We start from the raw sequence: 18,775 nt of genomic DNA, 5'->3' as shown, positions 1-18,775 counted from the left end.
CAGAGCAAGAAAATATAGAGACCATCAGAGGAAAGAGTAGATCAAAGCTCCCCTAAAACTTGGCCTGGATGTTGCCCCAGAATTTGTGATCACACAAGAAGGGTTAAGTTATGTTTTTTAAATACTCAGAAATGACCAAGTGTGTAACTCCCTCGAGGCAAAGTCTAAATATTTTAATGTCCATATTTTAATAGCTTAAGACAAACTAATATGTAAGATAATTAACATATAAGATAGATAAATATCTCTGCATTTTTCATTTGAAAATGTGAGGGGCTGAAGAGATGATTTGGTGGAATGTTTGTTACTCTTGCAGAGGACCTGAGTTCAATTCCTAGCACATGGCAGCTCACAACCATCTGTAACTCCAGTTTTAGAAGATCCAGGCATCTACATGCACTGTACACACATGATGCACAGACATACATGCAAGCAAAATACCCATCCACAGAATAAAAAAAAAAAGAAAGACATATTTAAAAAGAAAAATGTGAAATTCCAAAACAGACTGCTCAGCCATTCAAATTATGCATCCAGAACCTTCCAAAAATAACTGTTTGGCCAGAATGTTGGCATTTTAAGTATTGTACCCAATGTATCATATTCATGGCTGGAATATGCAGATAAAAAAGAAAAGGGTGAATTCCACATGACAGTATTGAGTCTTAGAAGCTTCCTGGGCAGCTCTACTTTTCTTATATTTAACACTTGTATCCTCATAAGTGTTTCAGAAAGACAAGCATTTGAATTTTACTTTTAAAATAGCCAAGCTAGCTTTTGTAAAATCTATAGTGAAGGATTTAAAAGTCAATCAACTATTACTTGAAAAAAAAAAAAAAAGATGTGTGAGCTTTAAAAAGAAAAGACACAGTAAACTTGGACGTGTGTCACTCCATGGTGTCTATGTATTAAGCCTGTGTGTGATTTCATTAAAACAGTTGTGAACGCTCATGTCGGCATAGCCTGACCAGGAGAATCAGATGGCTGCTCTTTTGAGTGGGTGCTGCTGCTGATGTTGTTTGCTCTCCTAATGGCATATACAGATTGCAGTTTCCTTCAAGACCCAGACATCCATTCTCGTCTGGCTTATCAAGAAGAATAAAATGCATTTTGGCAGGGTGTTAGAGTGGGGAAAGTGCCATCCCTGATGGCATTGTTAGGGGTGAACATTTCCAAGTCTCGGAAATGGGTCGGAGAAAGCAGATGAGAGGGAAAGACTTCACTGCAGCCATCGTGGCTGCCATAGTGACAGTGAGTCCATGAGGATGGAGGCTTTTTCATTTGCCTTTCCAGATGTCTGAAAGTCCAGGAACTTGCAGCCATTGTGAGGTTCAGCTTGGGGTGAAGAAACACCTGCTCACATCTCTATCAGGAGAATAAAAAGCAAATGGTTACCCCCACCAAAGTCCTGAAGCATGTCAGGATTACCATGAGGACTATGTAGGTTGTGATAGCCTGGGGGTGGTGTCTCAGACCTGGGGGTGGTATGTTTATGTCTTCACCCCATAAATAAGTCTGAGCCTTAAATCATGTCTCTCTCTCTCTCTCTCTCTCTCTCTCTCTCTCTCTTTCTCTCTCTCTCTCTCTCTCTCTCCCTCTCTCCCTCCCTCTCCCTTCCTTCCCCCCTCTCTCTCTCTCTCTCTCTCTCTCTCTCTCTCTCTTTCTCTCTCCCTCCCTCTCCCTCTCCTCTCTCAAAAATTGTGTAGCCAGTTATCAAAACCTGCTGAGAACTTTCTGTATGATATGCTGTCCTTCCTGGGTCAGTTGTGATTTCAAGCCTCTAGTCACTGAGAGATGAGCCTTGATAAGTTCCACATGATGGTCCAGATTAGTCGATAAAGCTAATGAGCATCTCCGTATGCCACATCTATTACTCATTTATAATGCAATTCCTGTAGCTGATGGCTGTCCTTGAATGGAGAGGCTTGAGGGAAAGTCAGCCATCTTGACCATTTAAGAATTTTATAGTCCCTGCTCCTTAAGGGCTGTCATTAAGTAAGTTGTCAGACACCCAGCTACCGCCTGTCTCCCCGACCTAGCCTCTCCTTCTACCTGCCCTGGCTTGCACAGGGTTCATCCAATGTCTCACTCTAACGGGCTATATGGATTGTTATATGGTCTCTCGTATGAGATCAACTGTTCAAGTGGCCCTCAAAGTGAGGTTCACCGCTCATGGCAGTAACACCTGAGGACTCACTAGAAATGCACCCAGTAAATGCTCACCCCAGACCTAGTCAATCATTAGTTTGGGGAGTGGATCCTCCCTGAAATTACAGATTTAAAATTTGTTTGTTTGTTTGCTTAGTGTGTGCATGTGTACACATGCATGTGTGTGTGCACATGTGTGCATCTGTATGCATGTGTGTATGCATGTGTGTGTATCTGTATGTGCATGTATGTGCATGTGTGTGCATCTGTGTGTATGTATGTGTCTGTGTGGAGTGTGTTGCAATAACCATTGTGCATGTGGCATGTTGAGGAGAATTTGGCAGGGTAGGTTTTCCTTCCACCATGTGGATTCTGAGGATTTACCTGCAGTGTCTGGAGACCTTTTTTATTGTCACAGCTGAAGGGTGATTCTGGCATCTGGTATACGTAGAGCCCTACAGCAGCTACATATGTCCCCATGATTACTCCAGAATGTATTTTTTTTTAATCCTTAAAGGCACTATAGAGCGATAATAAAAATTGAACATAAAACTTCCAAATATTCATCAAACTGGGCTCTTTTCAGGGCTGAGTATCCTCTTCATCTTTCCCATAGGACATTGGTCTTCATGGCTTTATTCAATTGTGTGTCCTGCTTTTTGCATAATGTCTAGCCTTGTCCATATTATTGTGAACTTCACGTTGATTTTTCTAAACAGTCTCATAATGCCACCTTCAATGAATGAATATGTTTTAGCTATTGACCTCTTCCTGAATACGATGTTTGACTCACATATTCAACCCGAATATACATGTGCTTTTAAACATAAATCTGCATTGGACGGAGGATTTGGCTTTGAAGCCATCCCTGGAATACCAATTAGCTGATGCTCTGCGGCCGTGTCAGCCTCTGGCCATCCGCATCAAGGTGCCGACTTTGCCGCTGTGTGCCATGTAGCTGGTGATGGCTACATGATCACTTACAAATGATACACTGCATTCAGTTACCAAACCTCAAAATAAGTTAAATTGCCTTGCTATTTTGGGGAGATATTTTCAAATAATTTTGGCGGTGCAATTCTGGTATTTAAATCTCTGAATTTAATTTTTTGGAGCTTGAGTATAATAAACCCACCTGTAAACATAAAGGACGGAATAACATAAAGCCCGGAATAACTTCATTAACATTGAAGGGCAAGATACAGTTGGTTTGGGTGTAGTGATTCCCAAAGGGCGCAGCGCTTTTCCTCAGCAAGCAAGCCTTTTCCTGCCAATTCCTGTTTCAGAGCACACAGTGGTTGCTAAGTGATGTTCCAAGAATCTAAGAGCCACCTAGAAAAATCAAGGCCAAAAGAAACATTTGTCCCATCTTCAGGGGAGAAGATGAAATCTGCTTTAGAAAGTTATTTCTATGTAAAATAGAAGAGGCTCTTGCACGGAAAAACAAGAGAGCTGTAAGGGCTCCTGTTTCCCCGTGGCGTGTTAAGGGGTGCAGTGATGTGCACACACTGTGCCTGCCTCCCTTGCTTTCCCAGCCCTGGAATCCTAGCCGATGACCTCACCACACAGAAGGGAGGACAGGCCTGGCCTGCCGCTATGAAACAAAGAGGTTCATATAGTGCTGCCAAGCCCTCTGCAGATAAGCACGCACAAACACAGCAGAACCGTCACTTCTGAGGACCCATGTGAGTGTGTCTGTGAGTCAGGCCAACAGGCTGCATTTTTTTTTTCTTATCAAAATTCTGCAGAATTTACCATTACAGAAAGGATTTTTGTAGCTCTAGGAGCTTCCTCCTTGTTTGCTTAGAAAGATTAAATTCGTGTCGTGCCTTGGATATGTTGTGAGCTGTGCAAACTATTCCATTTTCTTTTTCAAAAACCCTATGAGATGGTAGTGTAGCCTGTAGCATAGCATGACATTTTATAGAGGGAAACTGAGGCACAGCGGTGAACTGGGGACACTGAGTTAACAATGGGCAGAAATAAGACTCAAACTCATAAGAACTGTCTATAACCATAGCTCTGAAATGCCCTATAACCACAGCCCTGCAATGTCCTGGATGAAAAGGAAGGCAAATTTTACTTAATTTATGTCATGACTTACTTTTAGAAGAAAATATTCTCTGGTGGCTTCTATCAGAAGGAATACCAGTAGGTCATTGGAAGACAGCTTCTTCAGTCAGGTCCCGGGGCCTTTCTAGACTGGCCTAGCATGTGCTTTACACTTTCTGCTCTATCCTGCTGTTTGCTGGCTTGGTCTTCTGGAGGAGTCTAGACACTGAGGCAGATCTGGGATTAGATCCTGCCTCTACTTTTATTTCTTGGCTAAATCCTGGGGCATCACCAAGCTTAAGTCCGCTCAGGTGTGTGAAATGGGAGTAAATGCAATTCTGATCTCATGCTAAAAGAGAGATGTGATGGGAGAACACATGCATAGAGCTGAGCCCGAGACCTGGAGTGAACAGAGGACTCAGCTTAGTACCAGAAAGCAGAAACGAAAGAAAGGCTTGCCAACGTCATGGTTTGAATGTCGGGGAAAATGGTGAACTTAAAAATTCCATCTATACAGGGCTGAAGAGCTGGCTCAGGGGTTAAGAGGACCTGGGTTTTGTTCTCAGGAGTCAATGGTGGCTCTCAATCTCCAGTTCCAGGAGCATCCTACATCTTCTTCTGGGTGTCTAGACATACATGTAGGAACACACATGCACACGCACACACACACACACAAATGAAGGTAAAAATTTTTAAAAAGAAAAATATCAGACATTGTTCACATGACTAGAACTCAATACACAAATTATCCTCAGCTTCACACATCACTTATTTAAAAAAATTTTTTAAAGCCCATGACTAAGATGTAAAATTAAAAAAAGAATTTTAAAAGCCCATGGCTAAGACATGTGGTGGTAGTGCACACCTTTAATCCCAGCACTCAGAAGTCAGAAGCAGGCAGATCTCTGTGAGTTTGAGGCCACACAGAAAAACCCTGTCTTGAAAAACAAACAAACACCAAACCACCACCAACAGAAAAAAAAATAAAACAAAGATAAAAAAAGAAAAGAAAAATCCATGGCTAATTTTGACACTGGTTAAGTTGCAAGAGAGCGCACTAGATAACTCACAAATGTCTGAAGAGTTCCCACATGTTTCATGGCAGACAGCAGTGCGGGCTCACAGCTCCCTGCACACTCCTAAAATGTTCCTGCTTCCTTAACTCCCCCTCTGCACCCACCTCCCCTGTACTTGGCTCTGTGCCACATATCTTTGGCTAACGTCAGGCTAGTCTCAGGGAGTATTTCCCCAGAAACCTGGTTGTATTCCATCCATGCCTTGTGCATGGTAATGATGCCAGCTCTCCCGCTCTGTCCTGTCACCTAAGTTCTTCCACAGAACCGAAGGTGAGAATTTAGTTCCATTGACATTTTGAGAGACTGTAGAGCATTATTGCGAGCTGTGTGTGTGTTTTATTTAGGCTCCCCAAATAACATGAACTTAGACTCAAAATAGAACAATCATACCTTGTGTGGGACTAAAATTTTAGCGTTTTTTTTTTTAAAGGCACAGTCATCTGTATTTAGTTTCTGTGATTTTTGTGAAAATATTCAAAGTAGGAAGGGAACCCGTTCTTAGTGATTACTTGTAGGTGGTTTGTACCTCTTTAAAAAAGGATTTATATTTGAGTACTTGGTAGGGGATGAGATTATAGTTCACTTGTAAAAAGAAAACAGAAAAACAAAATAGTGATATATCTAGGCATGCATGGAAAAGTATTTTACTACCCTGATCAGGCAGTCCTTCCTCTTCTCCCACAGCAGCTACGGCATCATGTCCTCCGTGTCCAGAAAAGTATGCTAGTTGGTCCTTTAAAAAACAGAGAAATGGCAGTTGGAAATCAGAGCTCTTGCTGACAACACAGGTAACAGTTAGTCATGTCCAGAGCGGTGAACCCCCAGTATCAGAAACACCCATTCAATTGTCTGTAGAGTCCCTCATGAGCTGTAGCTGAGACTTTCAGAGATGCCTTGGAGGTGGTGTGCATTATGTAGGACTGACGGCAATGGGTATTCAAATACGCATGCCGCTGTCTTCTTGTCTGTTGGTTAGCAGTTTACGCAGGACTCCCATCGGGACCAGAAGTTCAGCAAGAGCTTCAAACTGGGTTCCTGGTGGGGAATGTGACGCCTGCACATTTCAAACAAGCTTGTGAAGCACAGGGTCCTATTGACTACTATAAACGTACCGTGAACCTGGTCTGTGTGTGACCAGCTCCCAGAGGAGGACATTTGGTGCCCTGCTCAACCACTCTTTGCCCTGCTCCTTACAGGGCCTCTCACTGATGGAGCCAGGGTGACAGCCAGTGAGCACCCCACAGTGCTAGGCTTACAGGTGCAGCCACATTCAACTTTTTACCTGGGTGTTGAGACCCAAACTCAGATCCTCGGGCTTTTACCCACAGAGCCATTTCTCCTGTGCTCAACTAGTATTTGTAGAGATGAAAACCATGGTGTTAGAAGGGACAGTATACCAGATAGGAGGTTAAGGGCAGACAGCTTAGATGTGAGAAAAGAAAATAGTGGTGCACTTGAAAATACAGCAGTAGAAATTACTCTGATGAAAAAGGTCAAATAATTAGAATGAAAAAAAAGTGAATTTTTATGTTTTCTTCCAATATCTGGTAGAAAAAAGAAAACAGGTACATGGTAGAGTTTTTTGGTTTTTTTTTTGTTAGTTTTTTGTTTTCTTTTTAGCAATTTTACCAGCTAATATAACCCACTTGGCACTTCTGGAACGTCCCTTCCAAGAGCAGAATGCACATTCTTTTGAGGTGCTCATGAAGGACTTGCCAAAATAGACCATACTGTGGGCCATGAAACAGTATTCAAGAATTTTGAAACACTCAAGTCATAGGAAGTATATTTTCTGACCCAGATAGAACTAAAGTAAAAAATAATTAGCAGAAAGATCTTTGAAAAATCCCCAAACCTTCAGAAAAGAAATAAAACACTTTAAAATAATCTGTGGCAAAAAAAAAAAAAAAAAAAAAAAAAAAAAAGTCAATAAAGAAATTAGCAATTTGGAGGGAATAAAAATGAATCATCATTCCAGCATCTTTAAGAGGCCACTAAAGCATGCTGATAAGATATCAAATGCCTCATAATGATTTAAAAAAAAAAAGAGAGAGAGAATGGCTTCAAAGCAGTGACCTCAATTTCCATCTTAAGAAGCCAGAAACAGACAAACAATCCCAGCAAAAGAAAGCAGTAACAGCCTAGCAGGGTGGTGCATGCCTTTAATAGCACTTGGGAGGCACAGGCAGGTGGATAGCTATGAGTTCGAGGCCAGCCTGATCTGCAAAGTGAGTCTAGGACAGCCAGGGCTGAAATAGAGAAACCTTATCTCAAAACAACAACAGCAACAACAACAAAATCAGTAACATTTAAGGTCTTAGTGAACAAGAAATGAGAAAAATCAGTAAAGTCAACAGTCAGATCTCTGAGATCAATAAAATTGATAAAGCTACAATCTGACTCCCCAGGAAAAGTGGACACAAACAACCAGTGTTAGCAAAGAGAGGGGGCGTCTCCCATATTCTACAGCTTTCAAAGAGTGACAAGGACATGCAATGAGCCATTTTTGAATATAAATCAGACACAAATTTCTTACAGTATGAAAATCACCACAGTTTGTTCAAAAAGAAATAACCTAACTAGCTTGTCAAAATGATTGAATTTGTACTTGAAGTCTTCTCATCTCATGATTTTTACTACAAATTAAACAAAACTTCTGAGGAATGATGAATACCAACTATTTATTTTGATTATTTTTTTTTTTTTTAGGTAGGGTTTTTCTGCGTAGCCTTGGCTGTTCTAGAACTTGCTCTGTAGACCAGTCTGGCCTTAAACTCAAAGATCTGCCTGCTTCTGCCTCCCAAGTACTGGGAATAAAGGCATGAGCCGTCATTACCTGGCCATGAATACCAATTCTATACAAGCTTTTATAGTGCATTAAAGAAGACTGTTTACCAACTCATCTGAAGTCAGGCCACTTTGATACCAAAATCCAGACAAAGAAATTATATGAAAGTAAAACTATGTACAACCATTCTTTTTTAAAAATTAGATTTATTTGTGTGTGTGTATATTTTATATGCATGTATGTTGTGTATAATGTATATTCCTGGTACCTGTGGAGAGCAGAAGGGAGCATCAGAGTCTCTGGAACTGGAGTTACAGATGTCTGTGGGCCACCATGTGGGTGCTGGGGACTGAACCTGGGTCCTCTGCAAGAGCAACAAATGCTCTTAACTACTGAGTCATTTCTCTAGCCCCTAGGCCTCCACTTTTATTTTTTATTTTTTTGAGACAGGGTTTCATTATGTAGGTTGGCCTGGACCTAGAACTCACAGAGACCTGCCTGCCTCTGCCGCCTGAGTGCTGGGATTAAGGGAGTGCACCACCATTCATTGAACATTCAAAAACTATCTAATAAAGCATTTACAATATTAATAAAATCATTTGTGGTAATCATGTGCTGGTTGAGGTTTATTTTGATATTGAATTTTATAGCATTAATCTAGTTTTGTTGGTTAGTTTACTGTTCAGAGGATTAAATAAAACCACTAGTGACAGATTGAGCAGAAATGGAATCAACCCATCTTTGCCAGTTAGAAAGTTACTTATTGTTTGAGTATACTTACAAGCATACTTCTTGCAGAGAGGAAAAGGACAAGGCCGTCTACTTCCTGTCTTACAAAGCTGATGATTCTCAACATCCTCCCAACTAGCCTGCCTTCCTAGGAGTATAGAAAACTTTCATAATCCCATAGATTTAAAGCAATATCATTGGCAGCAGCGCAATAGCTTGCATAAGAATGCAAACCGAGGGGTTGGAGAGATGGCACAGTGGGGAAGGTGCCTACCCTGGAAGCATCAGGACCCGAGTCAGACCCCCAGCACTCATGTAAGACCTGCACATGAGAGCATATAGATGTAACACCAGTTCTGGGTGCAAGTAAGTGGGAAGCGGGGGTGGGGTGGAGACAGGTGGATCCAGAGCTCTCAGTCTAGCTGTAAAAGGGAGTGTCAGGTCCAATGAGTAACCCTGTCTCAAAGAGGTGATATGGAGAGTGATAAAGGAAGCATCCAGTTCCAACTTCCAGCCTCCCCACATACATGTACAAAGCAAGTTCATTTGTGTACAGAGAGAGAGAGAGGCAGGGGAGGGGGAGGGAGGGAGAGAGAGAGGGGGAGAGAGGGAGGGAGGGAGGGGGGACAGAGAGAGAGAGAGAGAGAGAGAGAGAGAGAGAGAGAGAGAGAGAGAGAGAGAATATTGGGGTATTAGTTTCTTCATTGAGAGGTTGCCAGAAAGAAATTAATGTTAACTGAGCCAGTCAGTGCTTGTGATTGTTTTTGGTGTGAGCTATTGTAGGCTGATAGCTGCAGACCTCCACTCAGAGTACCCAAGTCTTAGGGTATGTCATATCTTACATAGCAGCAAGGCTCTACAGTCAATATTGGCTTAACCTGTTCTCATGCTGTTGCTTTATGGATGAACCTTTTGTCTACATATATATGTACATGAAGTGTAACTTTGACAGCTGTACTTCCTCTTGTGTTTACTCCTTATAATTAAGTATTCAGGATCTGTGAATGTGTGCCGCAGGCTTTGTAACCATGTGGGAGCACTAAAATTAGGTGTATATTTCTCTTCTTGCATTAAAATATTTTGGGGTCAAATCTGTTACTTTTAGAAAAACCTGAAGTTGGTAGCAAATTGATTTCTTATGTGACAATATGCGCCAAATAGAAATTATTCTCTGTACTAAGTGAAGCATATTTGAAGAATGCATCTTGGAACAAGTACTGAGATTGATTAGTGATGTCTGCTATTGTATTGATTAGTGATGTCTGTCATGGCATGGGAATGAATAATAACATCCCATGCCACGGTGTTTGCATTCATGTCTTAGAGTTTCCAGTTAACCCTTTCACTACGAGTGACTCAAGCTATTATTCTGTTGCAGAACATGACAATCATGGCAGGAAGGAAGAGGGCCTTACTGATGAGCCTGGAGATGCTTCCCTTCAAGAATATTACATGGATGTGGCTTTCCTCATAGATGCATCTCAAAGAGTAGGGCATAACGAGTTTCAGGAAGTGAGAGATTTTATAACTTCTGTACTAGATTACTTTCACATCACCCCAGCTCCACTGACCTCTGTCTTAGGAGACAGAGTGGCTGTCCTGACCTACTCCCCTCCAGGCTATCTACCAAACACTGAAGAATGCCCAGCCTACCTGGAATTTGATTTGCTCACTTACAACAGCATACACCAAATGAAACATCATCTCCAGGAGTCTCTTCAGCAGCTCAATGGAGATGTTTTTATTGGGCACGCTCTTCAGTGGACAATTGACAATGTCTTTGTAGGAACTCCCAATCTGAGGAAAAACAAAGTTATCTTTATAGTAACTGCGGGTGAAACCAACTCTTTAGACAAAGACGTTTTGAGAAATGCATCTCTGAGAGCCAAGTGCCAAGGCTACTCCATATTTGTATTTTCCTTTGGTCCTATTCACAATGACATGGAGTTAGAAGAATTAGCAAGCCAACCCCTCGATCACCACTTAGTCCAGCTTGGCCGGACACACAAGCCGGATTTGGACTATATCATCAAGTTCGTCAAGCCTTTTGTTCATTCAATCAGACGTAAGTCGCTCAAGCGTTTCTCCTTTATTGCCTTACAGATGTCTCTGCATGCAGTCAGTCAGCCTATGTCGTCAAATGCATCTTAGTTCTAGTAGGGAGTGGTGGGATGTGAATAGGACGCAGTGGAAGAATGTCAGAGAAAAGTCTTGTTGACTTTGGGCATTGCTGCTCTCAAAGTTGCAGACAGGAGATCATCAAATAGATGAAAGGTTTCCTTTAAGCCTGACTTTGTGAACAATTACTAAGTGTTTGGTTCTCTAAATGGCTACATCAGTTAATCTTCCACATAGCCTTCAAAGAGAACGATTCAGATTCCTTTTCCTTAAAGGAAAAACTAAGGTTCAGATACATTAAATACATTTCTCGAAAGCTTGTAATTAATGCCTGGTAAATTCTAGATTCAACCCCACACATTCTGGACCCAGGACTATGCTCTTTTCCATGAAACTGCACTTTAGCATAACCCTTAACAAAGTGTACTACTATAATAAATAAAACCCCCACCGCCACTATTCTCTACCTGCTCCACCTTTCTCAAGTATATCTGGTCTACCTTGTCATTATTAACCATCTTTGATTTGGACTTGAATCCTTATGATTCATAGATACAAATATTTTCTAGAGCCTCTGTTCAAGACATCTAGCTTAAGTGCAACCAGGTAAAGATTTGAGAGGTGCCTTTTCACTGCAGCACTTGGAGAGTAGCTGCCTCAGCTTCTACCCTTGTCACTGTAATTTTAGCCAAAGGTATGGACTTGCCCAAGTTCTTAGAGCATCAAGCAAGTCCTGGCCTGTGCTGGGAAATCAGGAACAGAGTAAAAGCCACATTGTGTGGTTATCTGCAGTGGCTAGGAGCTTGCTAGGGTTTCCCAAGATTTTAAGGATCTGGCATACACACAATCCCAGGACTCAACTTACAGTTAGGAACCATGGCATTTAGGTGATATACTTACTAATGAGTTAAAAAAAAAAAAAAAAAGTGTCTTCTTTCAACTCCAAGGTAAAAATAAGGAAGATAACAGCCAACAGAGCTCCATTTCTGGGGTATGGGTGAGAGGGAGATAGGTAATAGGAAGAATTCAGAGATGTCCTTGAATTATATCACAGAACATGGAAACTTTTAATTCAATTACTGCTGTATCTCATTGACTTGGCAAGAACAAGGTCTTTCAATGCCAGCGTGCTGACTTTGCTAAGTTCCTCAGAAGATTAATTTTCTTTTGAAGAGGCTTCCATCTCCAGGAAAAGATGAGCTGACTCTTTGGGTGATAGTCACTATGTGGGAAGGTAAAAACTGGACTAAGAATTCCACTCTGTCTCCAGGTGGCATCAACAAATACCCCCCCAGAGATCTGCAAGCCAAGTGTGCTAATATCACCTTCCCCCGCCCAGAGGATGCTGGCACAGATGACGACGGTCTATTGTGAGTTAAGAAATTTCTGATATGGAAGTGCAGCCCAGGAAACAGTCCTGAAGGATGTGAAGTGATAGACTGTCTAGTGGTTAATAGGTCATTACCCAAGAGTGTGAAGTGAATGACATTTCATTTCCAGAATGCAGGATTTGGCCTGTGCAAGGGTGTCTTAAATGTTGTGTAGGTGATGGTATCACTGGCTAGTGGAAGATAGAACACAATTTATATTATAAAGAGCCACATTTTATATGATAAACAACCATATCTGTTGTTTTTATTAAACCTATCTCATATTGATAATTACATAATACAACTCAGGTTGTCTAGTGTCAAAGTAGAGCCTATAGTGTCAAAGGTTGGAAGGAAGATGTGACAAAGAAAACATCTGCCTTTTAGAAAGACAGAGCTGCAGGGCCAACTCTGACTTAGCAAAGCAAAACCCCGAGTCCCCAATAAAATTTTTAGCAATGAAAACAACATTGGTTTGGAATCCTAAACCTCTGGGACAAATATGTGTTTAATTCTCTTTTGGAATATTAGAAAATGGCCCCTGTCTCACATTTCATCCACAAACCCCATTAGGACTATTTTTATCATGTGCATAAGATAGATTTCTGTTCTGATGGATGGCTGCATTTGCATTTAAGCTGACTTTAAGGGACTTGGCTAACCACTGTGATTCCTTTTCTCCTCCCTGTACCCCCCCGCCAGACTCATCCCTGAGGTGTACAAAATCGAAGCGGGAGACAGTGAACTGTTTGGAGACTCTGGTTCTCAGGAGCAGCATTTCTTTGTAGTAGGCAACAATCATGGCCACCACTCAGGGACCAGTGCTGACTTGATCCAGAGGTTGTACATGCTCTTCTCCCCTGGGGAACTGATGCTCAATGATGGGGAAGCAACTGTGGCTCCAGTGAACAGCACGCAAGGTAATCTGCAGTGCCATTGTTGAGGACCCTGAAGTGCTCTTGTCTGCCTGGTCCTCTCTCCTGGGGGTTGAGAAGCATGGGGGTGGCGGGGGTAGGGGTGGGGGAGGAGAGCAAGGCGAGATGATAGTAAAGAAATAAAAGAGATGCTGCTTGCCCAGGAATACAGGGAACACTCTGAGATAAGAGGGCAAGGCAGATAACATCCGAGAGGTAGGAAGGGGGGTTGAATGTGTTCAGAGCAACCAGAGAAGAAAGCAGCTCCGGAGACTTGATGCGGAGTCAGGGAGCTGGGAAGCACCAGGCATGAACATGAACAAGAACCTTCTGGGAAGGCAGGAGCTGCACCCCTGGGCAGGTGAGGAGGGTCCTGTCCTGATACTGACAAAGCCATGGTCTGCTTTTGTAACCAAAGCGTTCCTGCTGTGAGCTGTTGCCTCCTTGCTGAGCCGTGATTGAGAGGACAGGGCTGTTGTGGTTCTGAGATGGATGTGGGGGCCAAGAGGCAGTAATGGATATGTGGCTAAAGAGGAAGTGAGGAAGGGAGAACAGGTACCCACGAGGCCTCCAGGTCAGGAACCCAGAGCCCTGCTGTGCTCCAGCGTCTTGTGGGAAATCATTTTATACTAAATACTTAAGGCTCACACTGAAGTTAGAAATACGACTCTACTCCTTCTACACTGTTTTTACTGGCTAGTTTTTAAATTTCAACTTGACACGAGTTAGATTCATTTGGAAAGAGAGAACTTCAATTAAGGGGCATTTTCTTAAGTAGCGATTGGTGCAGGGAGGGAGCGATGGTGCCAACTCTGAGCAGGTCGTCCAGGGTGCCATGAGCAAGCAGGCCAAGGAAGCCATGAGGACATGCCTGTAAGCCTCCACTCCAGTTCCTGCCCCCAGGTTCCCGCTCTGTTTTCCCTTAGTGATGGACTCGTTGCCTGGAAGTATAAGGTGAAAACTCTTTTTCTCCCCAAGTTGTTTTTGGTAATACTGTATTATTACAGCAATGGAAACCTTAACTAAGTTGATTGTATAAAGCTAATACAATTTATGTGCATACGTATGTGTACGTGTGTATAAAACAGAATGTATATTCACCGAAAGTCACACATTAGGGTGTATGTAACAGCACTGTTAGTGGTAGCTTCTAGTTGAAAACAAAAATGTCCCCACACCAATGAAGTCATTGTCTGAGGGCCAGACACAGAGTCAGTATCATTTACAGAGCGCCCTAGGTGGTTCAGGTATATGGTCAAGTTTGGAAAACACTGAGTGGATACTGACTGAATCATTCCTGCTGGATGTCTCGAGGCAGTTTGCTGCTGGAAGAGATCAGATTGGTAGGATCTGACCCTGGCAACATCAGCAACATCTAGAACTCACTAGAAACGCAAATCCTCAGACCCAAGCTCAGACCTACTGAACTGAAACTCTGGTGGTGAGAACCCGTGAGAGAGTCTTATGCAGGCTAGTGGTAGATTCTGAGTGTGAACCAGCCATTGTTTTAAAAATAGGAACCCTTCCAAAAAACCCCATGCTTCTGAGAAACCAGTGACAAGCAGTGCATGTTTGCAGTAGATTTCATTGTCTTTGATGGGCTAGTAGTCCGAGAGAGCAGCTGCAGTCAAATCGGACCAACCACAGAATATTGTATGAGCAGCCACCTCACAGAATTGGTGTTTTGTGCCCACTACGGAGACACACTTTGGAGCTGAACAGTTCTACAATACTGAACGTCTGATACTGGTTCCATTTCCTCAGCTACAAACTGAAGACGGTATTAAAGCTTGTGTCACGGGCGAATGCAAGCACTAAATGAATGTGACATGCTTCAGAGAGCGTGTGGCCTAGAGGGAAAATCCAGTGAGTGCTAGCTTTGCAGTGGTGATGAGTAAGGCAGAGCTGATGGCTGTGTCAGCGGGTGACAGCTCACCAGACTGGGAATGAGGACCCCCAGGTGCCAGCCTGGGTTCAGTTGCTAACCTAGCTCATGATTTGCAAGGTTCGCCTGACTGTTGGGGTCCCCCACCACTGTTAATGAGGAGCTTGGGTAAGGCTGGTGGTTTCCCTTCTGGGGTACATACATGACACACAGAGACTTGTTGGAGTGTGGCTCTCTAAAAAGCTAGTCTTAAAGAGCATATATTTGTATGTGGGAGAAATCTTGGAGGCCTTCTTTCTTTCATCTCTTACAAGCGCCCTGATCCTGCCCACCACACACACAGAGACACACACACAGACATACACACACACAGAGACATGCACACACACACACACACACACACACACACACACACACACACACACACATGAGTGTGGTGTGTCTCTTAGCCATCCTGCATCTGATTAAGGTGAGTTGGCCCAGATATAAGATCTTTGTAGGAAGCTTTGAAGATTGTGTGGAAACAGTCAGGCCAGAAATTAAAAATAAATAAATAAATAAAAATTATCCATAGAATTAACAAATACATTTCCAATAGCATGTTTATTTTCCCCAATAAAATTATCAAAGTTTACACATATAGGCTTTTGTGCTGAATTCTAATAAAATCCCATTTTGACAGAAATTTCATATCTGGAATTATAGGCATTGAAAATTAAAACACATACACGCACACACATTTTCCCTAACAGAGAATTATGATCAGGCAAATAATTAGAGTTTAAAGCATACGAATCTTTTACAGTTGGGATGAAATCCTGCTCTACAAGTAGAATAAAGTAGAAGTTTAAGGAGAGAAATGAACACTGTACCTTATCTGACTTAGACATTTTATATAGTAGATAGCTGATATCAAGCCACTATGGAATTAAGATTTGGTTGGATAAGCTGAAAGATGAATGTGGCCACAAGTGGTGGCATGTTTGTGACTCAAGCACTCAGGAGGTGTAGGCAGGAGGGTCCGTTCACGGCCAGCCCAGGCTACATAAAACCCTGTCTGAAAAAAAAAAAAAAAAAAAAAAAAAGGAAGTGTCATTTAAAAAATTTTAAACTTTATTAGTGTTGTATGGCTGAGCATGAACGTATATGTGTGTCGGGAGGGGGCGGTGTAGAGTCAGAGGACTCAGTCTTCTCTCTCTCTCTCTGCCTTGTTTTGAGGAGGAGTGCATACACCAGTCTGGCTTTACCTGCAAGCTTCTGGGCTATTCTCCTGCATCTGCCCCACCCCCACCCCACCCCCGACTTTACCTTAGGAATGCTGGGATCCTAAGGCATGCTACCACACTGGGCTTTTAAACATGGATTCCAGGCATTGGCATCAAGTCAGCGGGCTTGGCTTTTCCCTTCTGAGGCATCTCTCCAGCCCTCATGGAAGCTTTATTTTTTAAATGTCCGCTTTCACATCATGTTGGGGTAACACCCCTTTAATGACTTTACAATTTTTAAGAAAAAAAAAAAAAAACCTAGATGCAGACTTTCCAAGGTGCAGGGCAAGAAGGACATGACTTCTTCCTGTATAGACAGGTCCTTAACTAAAATTCTTAAGCCATCTTCCCCTGAAACCCTCTTTGAGTTGACAATCTATGTTCGTGGGATCTGTTCACCAGGGTAGTCATGGGAGAATCCATGAAGCATCCTAGGAAAGGAGTAAAGAAACAGAATGAGGTGCTATTTTAGCACAGCCCCATAGGGGGCGGCCAAAGCCTGGGCCCGGCTGGTACTGGGGCGTCTGAGTTAGGCAGAGCCACATGCTGATCAGAGGCTGGAAATTCTTCCCTCCCAGATCCCTGATGGACAGACGGACCAAGAGCTGCTACAGGCGGAGGTACACCCTAGGTACTCAGGGAGCCTGTGGCCAAAGCCACTCCATTGCTCAACAGCAGCCTCTGAAGGTGCCGGTGTTAGCAGTCAAAAACTCACCCGGGGAAAGGGGAAGTCAGGAGTGGAGTGGGTAGGGGCGGGACAAGGAGGAACGTCGTCCTGTAAACAGATGTTATAAAAAGGCCACAGGGATTCTGAGCAGAGCCTGGCGTCGCAGACAGCTGTAATCCCCTTCAAACATAATATAAAATATTCGCGTATAATAATTCTAGCTACCAAAGCCACTAAATGAGGGCTTTCAGTTCGTGGGTAGAGCAGAGAGAATTGTGTTCTCATCCTTACGCATTACTCAGTTTTACCAATGGTCACATTTCTCCAAGGGCAGATCACTCTAGGTTGGACCGTTGAAGACAGCAAAGATTCGGTGTTTGCTTCCTACTTGGCGCGTACAGGAGTAGGCTCGGGAGGAAACACTGTTAGCCACTATGGCGACGACGCTAAGAGCAGTGTATGTTTCGTGCTTTGCAGATGGCGAGGATGCAAGATGAACACCCAAGAGAGACGAGCGCCCCGCTGGCTGGTGTGCGGGGGCTCCCTACAGCAGATCCAGCCAGAAAGCGTTAGTTACTTATTAGAAGGGTAGGGTCCAGAGCTACAACTAAAGGCAGTTCTCAGTCCCAAATCCGTGGGAGAGACTCTTCAGAATAAAGACATCAAGGAACAGACCTATGGAACTGGGAACTGGTTTCATCTCTCAGGAGGACCAGGAACGCCGAGCATCAATCACTCTGATCAGCTTGGATAATTATCTGTTGAAAGAAGATTTCCGACGTCGCTGTCATCACATCTGCATCTCAAATTAGACCCTCGAGTAAAGACAGTTTGTAACTAGAATGTCCTAGGATTGTCACTTAGCCATTTTTACAACTGTAAACTCAGCGGTGTTGGTTCTAGTAGGGACGCGAGATTGCATCGAGCATCGACAGCGGTGTTGGTTCTAGTAGGGACGCGAGATTGCATCGAGCATCGATTAACTGTAGTCAGCGGTTCTTTACCGGGACATTTATAAAGTAACAGATTCAAGACAAAGAAGAGGGGAGGAAAGGCTGCTTTATGAGCTGCTGGCTTGTGTTGGGAACACTTGTTTTCTGTTTTACTCTGCTTTGCGTTGTGTGTACTTGAATTTTGCTGCAAAAGAAATCATGTCAACAGGTGAATATGGAAACAGGGCTGTTCTTAAAAATTACAATGCATCAAAAACAGTTTCTGAGACAACAGCAAGGCAAGTCTGACCCATAAACTTGTTCTGTGCACTCTTGTTAACTCTAGTCTCCCTCAGATGCTTTAGAATACACGTCCAGGAAAGCACATAGAAACCTACTTGGGAAATACACATACAGGATAAGACAAAGCAGCAGTGAATTAGTAACAAATTCAGTCAGTTTATCATGGTATACCCAGGCAGTGGAGTGCTATTGGGACATACAGAGCAAAGTCATGTGACTTGCAGGAAAATGACAGAACTAGAGGCCTTCGTGTTAAGTGAAGGAAGCCAGACATACAAAGATGAGTATCGTCTGTTTTATGTGGAATTCTGGGAAAGAAGGCTGAGTGAAAAGTAAAAGGGATTTGGAAATGGAGAGAGAAGTAAGAAGAGCAACAGAGAAGGCGAATGTTATTGAAGTGTTTTACATGCCTGTGTGGAAATGTCAGAGTGAAACCCATTAGTTTGTACAATTATTATATACTAATAAAATCACTCAGTTTGGTTAAGGCAGCAAGTAATTGGCAAATCAATGAGCATGCATTGTATG

At 42.8% G+C, this 18,775-nt stretch overlaps 1 protein-coding gene across 1 annotated transcript in view; it reads left to right on the top strand.

Moving 5' to 3' along the window:
• The window catches only part of Col6a5 (collagen type VI alpha 5 chain), a 98,503-nt gene extending 80,679 nt beyond the window's left edge, over positions 1-17,824 (top strand). The window contains exons 38-42 of the mRNA XM_051140382.1: positions 10,172-10,858; positions 12,182-12,281; positions 12,984-13,201; positions 17,342-17,580; positions 17,720-17,824. Of these exons, the coding sequence (XP_050996339.1) occupies positions 10,172-10,858; positions 12,182-12,281; positions 12,984-13,201; positions 17,342-17,580; positions 17,720-17,824 (1,349 nt within the window). The remainder of the gene's footprint in view (positions 1-10,171; positions 10,859-12,181; positions 12,282-12,983; positions 13,202-17,341; positions 17,581-17,719) is intronic.
• Positions 17,825-18,775: the final 951 nt, after the last annotated feature.

This window comes from Acomys russatus, chromosome 32, assembly GCF_903995435.1.
Source record: "Acomys russatus chromosome 32, mAcoRus1.1, whole genome shotgun sequence".
In the NCBI taxonomy this organism is placed as follows: Eukaryota; Metazoa; Chordata; class Mammalia; order Rodentia; family Muridae; genus Acomys; species Acomys russatus.
Note: the sequence above shows the minus strand (reverse complement) of the source record. Positions and strands in the feature narration are given on the sequence as shown.